The sequence below is a fragment of the Miniopterus natalensis genome, chromosome 7 (genome assembly GCF_054644295.1).
Source record: "Miniopterus natalensis isolate mMinNat1 chromosome 7, mMinNat1.hap1, whole genome shotgun sequence".
Lineage (NCBI taxonomy): Eukaryota > Metazoa > Chordata > Mammalia > Chiroptera > Miniopteridae > Miniopterus > Miniopterus natalensis.
The window spans coordinates 70,571,515-70,578,576 of record NC_142087.1 but is presented as its reverse complement, the minus strand read 5'-3'; the positions used below and the strand labels follow the sequence as shown (position 1 = coordinate 70,578,576).

General features: G+C 45.4%; 1 protein-coding gene across 1 annotated transcript in view; it reads right to left on the bottom strand.

Annotated features, from left to right (window-relative positions):
- Nucleotides 1-373: 373 nt before the first annotated feature.
- The window catches only part of CDH20 (cadherin 20), a 182,676-nt gene continuing 175,987 nt past the window's right edge, over nt 374-7,062 (bottom strand). Inside the window, exons 11-12 of the mRNA XM_087819138.1 lie at nt 5,823-6,074; nt 374-1,322 (exon numbers count right to left, since the gene is read on the bottom strand). Of these exons, the coding sequence (XP_087675264.1) occupies nt 814-1,322; nt 5,823-6,074 (761 nt within the window). The 3' untranslated portion in view covers nt 374-813. The remainder of the gene's footprint in view (nt 1,323-5,822; nt 6,075-7,062) is intronic.

The following is a 7,062-nucleotide window of genomic DNA, read 5'->3' as shown; positions in this document are numbered from 1 at the left end:
TGCTTTTATCAGATACTTCTTTTTATTTGGCTTTCGTTTGTAGCATCTAATCTTCACATTTGGCACATGGAAGAGACATCTACAGTGCAAAAGAGGCAGATTTTCCGGCTTCGCTCTGACCAGCGTTGCAGGCGCAGGCGGGGGCGCTGCGAGAAGAGCCCCCAACCCCGCGGAGGTCCATCCGCTGCGATGCCAACGCCCCCTGGCTCAGCGCCTCTTCCCTCTCCCGCCCGCCCGCCCCATGCAAGGCCCGCCTGCCTTCCCCTTGTCTCAAAAGGGTTCCAAGAAATTCCACCCAGCCCAGGGCAAGTAGGTTAATTCCACCGAGTAACATTTTTTGTTTGTTCCCCCCCCCCCCCCTCAGTGTTGTTTTGTATGGGTTGGTTTGATGAGCCAGCAAAACTCTTAATTGGAGAAGAAAATTTAAAAAGAATGTGAGAGTGGGACTTTCTCTCCGCTTTCAACCTGCCACCCTCCGGCCTGAGCTCTTCGTGGTGGGAGAGTGACAAAGGCCTTGGTGCAAGGCGAAGGAAGGCCAAGCTTGCCAGACTCAACCCTGGACTCCAAGCCTTTGCAGGCAGTTTCCCAAAGGTTAAAAAGAAAAAAAAGATACTTGGAGATTCTGCCCCCTCCTCCTGGTGTTCCCTCGTGTTTCCTTAATCTACCCAAGTCGTAAAGCTGATCCGGAGAGAACGCTGTTCCGCGCTCACCGCCTTCTCGCTCTCCTGCACAGTATTGCTCCTGGGGTTGGCTGCACCGGGTCCGCGAAGCGAGCGCCTCGAACGCCAGGGTTTTGCCGCTCACGGGCTTCCGTCACCACAGGGGCGCCGGCCCCTCCGACGCCCCGTAGAGCTCGGCCAACTTCCGGAAGCGCGGCCCCCAGTCTGTCAGGAAGTCGAAGCTCTGCTCCGAGTCTGACGTGGCCGACTGCAGGGAGCTCAGCGACCCGGCCACCGAGCCGTCCCCCTCGAACATGTACGTCTGGAGGGAGTCGAAGGGCGGGGCCCACAGGTCCATGTCGGCCTCGTAGAGCTTGGCCAGCACGTAGCTGTGGACGGTGCTGCTCACGGCGCACGTCTGAGGCACGTGGCGGGAGAGGCTCTCGATTTCCGGCAGCATGTCCTGCCGCGTCTTGGCGCCGCCGCCGCCCACCTGCGCCTCCCGCGGGTTCCACATGGCGGCGATGTCGAAGGCCTCGGTGTCCTCCTCGCCGCCGCCCTCGTCGTCGTAGCGGACGATGTTCTCGTGGATGTTCTCGTCGTCGTCGATGATGTAGGGCTGTTTCCGGTGCCGCCTCATGGACAGGATGAGCAGCACCAGCACTGCCAAGACAAGGACAGGAAGTGGACCCGGGGGGCTGCTGCGTGGGCCCCGGCCCGAGGCGCGCGCAGGGACGGCGCGGGCGCATTTCAAACCCAGGGCCTGCGGTGTCCTCACCCGCTCGGCGCATGGAGCCCTCCGTTTGCCCACGTGGGTCAGTTAGTTGCACATAAAGCCTCTGCATGGGATGCTTGTCGCCTTGACGTGGTGTGTCGGTGCGTACACCCAGCATTTTAATTTAATTTAATTTAATTTAATTTAATTTAATTTAATTATTTAATTTAATTATTTAATTTAATTATTATTTTTAATAGTTGTCATTTATTGAGCATTTACCCCATGCAAAGCACTATACCAAAGGCTTTATGTAAATATTACATTTCCTTAGCATAGTACATTATTGTGCTGCCCACATAACATTTCATGAAAAACTTTTGTTTTATGTTGTTAATGAAAACTTTTGCTACTCGCAGTATGTCCTTGGGGCAAACTAGGGCATGATCCTCTCACGTTCCGGTTTAGGTAGCAGTTTCAACAGAAATAGCAATTAATTTCTTTGGACTGCAATTAAAATTTTTTTTTAAATTTAAAATATTATAAATGTCCCTTTATCTCCCCAATGACCCCCTCCCCCCCGTCCCGCCCCCTCCCCAGCCCCCTCCCCACCATCGTCCATGTCCTTGGGTTGTGCCTATGTGCATGTAAATTCGTTGCCACCCAGTATTTCAAAAGCGCGTTAACAAAGCGCAGAGCCCTGTGGCCTGCCGTGGTGTATACGCTAAGGATCAGATCACACCTTCTGACTCTTTAAGGATGGATGTACGCTTCTCTTACTATAATGTGGGAATCCTATTATGTGAGTGGTAGCCTCTCTCTCATTAACCGCTTACTGGGGTCTTACTCTGTAAATGTCATGTATTCGTGCATCTGCATATAGACTCATATGGTAAGTATCAGCCAAAGCCTTCGTCTTTTTATGCCTCCTCCAGAAAGGAGAGCGTAAGTAACCCCTGCCTTCCACTCAGCTCAGTTCCTCAGAAAAGCCTTTGGTTAGTTGGAGAGGTGGTTGTGACTTTCTGGATCCAGTGGTGTTTGTGGAAGGGAGGGAATGAGCGGTGACATTTTATATAATTCATCATGTTATCAGAGAAGCACCACACTGTTAGATGTGGGCTTGCAGGTTTGGATAAAGTTTTATCCCAACAAATATATATATATATTTCCAGGATATGCTCACTGAGGTTTAAAGGTGAGGGGAGAGAGAGAGAATCCCATCGAGCTGTTTATCTCTGTGACTGAAAATGTTTTCCAGGAAGTGTGTTGAGGTTTTGGCTGTAGAACTGCTATTGATTATTTTTCTGGTGTGCGTTGTTACAGCTGGCAAACGGGGACGGCGTGACAGCACTGCAAATAAGACCCCAGTTTACCCCAGGGGGAAAAAAAAGAGTATAGTCATATGCCCAGTAAGATAATGGGCGGACTTAAAAAACTAATAATAATGCTTTTTAAAATTTGAATGTAGAATGTGCTTTTTGCAAATTGCAATTAATGATGTTAATAGCTAATGTCTTCCCAAAGAGCTTGAGTAACAAAAGCACACACAGGAAACAATTATATAGTCTTGTATGTTTTTTCTATGTGCAAAAATATAATGTATGACTCTAGGACTGTGGGATTTCGGAGCAGTGGACTAACAAGGGCTCCCAGGAAGTGGAATCTTGAACTGGGCATTGGAGGCTGGGGTGCGATTTGGATGGATGCAGATGGGAGAAATGGGATGCTAAGTGAACATGCTCTTTGTGGGATTCAGTAAATAGCTACTAAACTTAAATATTTTTTAGGCAGGCACTGTGCTAATCCATGGGGAAACAATGTTGAATGATTACTGCCCTTTTAAACATGAAATCTAAGGAGATTATAGACCCAGATGATTAATGCAAGTCTGACAGTGATAAGGCCTATCATGGGGTTACACGGGTTGGGAAGAGAATGCAGAGGCAGGGATAGTTAATTTGTCCTAAGGGCCTGGGAAAAACCTTCACACTGGTGCCACTGGGATGGTATTTTAGAAAACACTAGGAAGCAAAATTAGAAAAGTATTTGAGTATTTGCTGGAAAGAATTCTGATGGTGATGAAGAATTAGTTCATGGAACTGGTCCATATCTTGAAAAATAAAGATTGCTACATATTTATCTTTTAAGTAGTCTGGTTTAAACAAGTATTGCAAAATCAGATTTTGTTGGAAAATGGTCCTATTTAGCTGAAAGGATTTGCTGACAGAAGAGAATTGGTTCTAGGGACATTTATTCCTTAGGTACTACAGGCAAAGCATATAGGGCCTGTGAGATTTTTCTAGGCACTAGATACATACTTGAGATGTGAAATTAAAAAATCCTGCAGAATCTAACTTATTATGTTTATTTAACTGTCCACAAAATGTAGTATTTTGTTGATAAATCAATTACAATTTAATCTTCTATGAATTATATTCAATGTGAGATGTGCATTCTTAGAAATAAGAGTGCCTAAAACTCTGAGGATTTTATGACAGCTCTGCTCAGTTTAGCTCCTAGCAATATGTTTATTCTGTACAATTCAAAAGACGAGACATAGTGGGTTTGGGAGGCACAATAAATTGCCCCTTGCACACCACGTGTAACTTGAGAGCCTTTCCACGCCAGACTCTTTAAATCAGCCTTTCTTTAATGATGGCACCTCTACTCTTTGTGGGCCAGGATGAACTTAAAACGTAGACATTTTCCAAAGATAGAACTAAGGACAGCTTGGAAATTTCTCCTAAGAGGCAGTTTCATCAAAGGCTTCCTGCAGGTTATCCTTTTATGCACTCAAGGACTCCCAATGCCACCTTATGGACACTTGGAGAATTGCAGGAAAGTTTTATTTGTCCATATGGACAAGGACCATTCTCTGTGATTCAGGGCTCCAAAGACTTAGAAAGGTTACTTATTTATAGACTTTTCCGTTCATGTAGTGCTGAACTGAAACAACAAAATTAAACCACATGTTGTATTTGAAAATATTTTTTTGAGAAGCATATTCCACAGACCTACCTAAAATTCAATCAAGTGTTAATTAACATTTTGCAGTTAGGCCCTTCTTTCTTTGATCTGACTGAGTCCCTTGGGGTCGAGGTAAACCTGGGATCAAGGTGGTATGTGGGGTGACTGCATGTCTTTTCTAATTTAAATCCCCAGTGCTTTACTTTTTTTTTTTTTTTAAGTATGTCTTTATTGATTTCAGAGAGAGTAAGGGAGAGAGAGAGAAACATCAATGATGAGAGAGTCATTGATTGGCTGCCTCTGCACCCCCCATACTGGGGACCGAGCCCTGGCTGGGAATCGAACTGTGATCTCCTGGATCATAGGTCTATGCTCAACCACTGAGCACCACCGGCCAGGCTAATGCTTTACTCTTTTCCCTCAGAGAATGCTAGGATTTCTTCCATAGTGGGTAATATTACTGTTTACTAAGTCTGCTTTTCTCTAAGCAAAATATATATGTTCTGAACTCAATCAGAAGAATTGGGGTATATGTACAGATATTTTCTTGGTTTCAAGAAATGGTTTAGGTGTTTCATTGCTTGTGTTTGAGTGTGGAGTTCAAAAAAAATTACATGAATGACGTTATGTACTGGGGAGCTGGGTGACTGCCTTGTATTATGACTTGAGATGAGGAAGAAAGGATCCCATACCCCAACAGTGCTCTCCCACTGGCCTGTCAACACATCTTTTTATTTCATCAGCAGTCACTGTTCCTTGTTAGTGGCTATTGTGCCTAGGAAGGGAGCTAATGCTCCAAGCAACTTATTTTCCCAGATATCCTTGTGGTTTCACTCCATTACTTCTTTCAGATCTGTGTTCAGAGGTCTCCTTATTGGTGACCTCACAACCCCATTTAAAATGGCACCAACCCTGTCTCCTGTTCCCTTAGATACCCTGTCCCTCTTCCTTTCTCTAAAGCACTTACCACCTCCACAATCTAGGATGAACTTTTAGGAGAGGAGCCATACCTTTCAGATGCACAGTGCAGGGCATACATTTCAGTCCTGGCTCTGTGTGTGACATTTGGCCTTGGGCCTGTCACTACCTATTTGTGATTTAGCCAATACTTATCCAAAATGAAGGAGTTAGAAGAGGTGATCATATCCTGTCCAAAATTGTCGTTTTGGTTCTGTGATGTCAGAATGAACTGCTGTGTTCTGAAGTAAGCTCTATGAAAGCTGGGACATATTTGCCTTTGTCTTATGAATCTCAGCACTTAAAATAGTGCCCTGGCCTACAGCAGATGCTTGATAAATAAGTCCATGGCCCCTAGGAAAGTACTGTCTTCAATTTCTTTACTTTTTCTCAGCCTTACTCTACCATCTTTTCAGTAAGCATGGTCTGGAAAACCAGTTCTGAATGGCTGTGCTAGGACAATAACTGAGTGATAGCTAAGTAAGTATTTGCAGGACCCCACAGAATGGAAGGGAGCCACTTACCTAAGAGGACAAAGATGCAGGCTAGGATGGCGATGAGAGCACCCCTACTCAGAGTGACTGGGAGCATGTAGGCCTCGGGGCTGCAGGACAGGACGTGGCCATTGTCATCACAGCTGCACACCTGGATGGTCAATGTGCCTGTGCTGCTGAGCACCGGCTGCCCGTTGTCCGATATCAGGATGGGCAGGTAAAAGACACTCTGCTCTTGCTGCCGGAAGCCAGCCTTCCTAGTTAGGATGCGGGCAGTGTTATCTGAAGAAGACAGGGATTCCAGGATTGGAAAAGGGGAGAGGGAAATGAGGGAGGAAGAAAGTGGAAGAACCAACAATTGGATTAGTCTCTTGGATTGAGGAAAGCGATGGGGCAGCAATGGTTGTGGGAAGGAGAGGGGGATCTGCAAACATTCCCTGCAGGCGGTCTGCTATAGCATTTGGATGCAGAAACAAAGATTTTTGCTTGTTTCTAGGCAAAACCCTGAGGTCTAGGAGAGAAACCCTTTTTGCGATTATGTCTTACCCTTTGTGACATAAAATGCCCAGGGCGAACTGTCAGACTTCAGATCTAACAAATGTCCCTGGGAAAGCTTGACAGAAATGAACAATCACTGGTGACTCGTGGTCCTCAGCAGCTTTCCAAGGCCAGTGCTGCTTTGTGCCTCCAGGAAGAGTGCTGAGGAGCCCATGTGGCTGTGGCAGATTGCTTATTTTTGCCACTTTGGCCAGAATTCATGTCTTCCGCTGTTTTCTTTTATGCCTCCGAAATGCAGTTACCAACTCCTCTTGTGCTTTCTGAAGAACCTGCTCATTTGGAGAAGCTTATTTGAAATCCCCTAATCATATGACACACCCTGTTATTTCCCCCTACTTGGTGGTCTAAGTTTAAATAGTCAATGTGATGGTGAAAATTTATTCCTAATCAGCAGTGTTAGTTTTTCCCCTCCAGTTTTAAAAAGGATTAACAAAATTATTTGTTGTGTTTCCATAAAACTGGTGTGTGTGTGTTTGTGTAAGTGTAATTATACTTGCCTAATGTGATATTTTGGGTTGGGATCTTTTGTTTTCCTAGTCTGTGTTTTCAAGTTTCCTTGAGTGGGTTTGAATTGTAAATCAGATGTATTTTTGCAAAGCTTAGATCATTTTCAGCAGAGGAAGGACTGAGAGGTGTGGTAGGACATAAAGCAGTGACTCTCAAAGCTAATATCAACATGGAAGGTCCTCTGGATGTGTTTCACATTTCACAG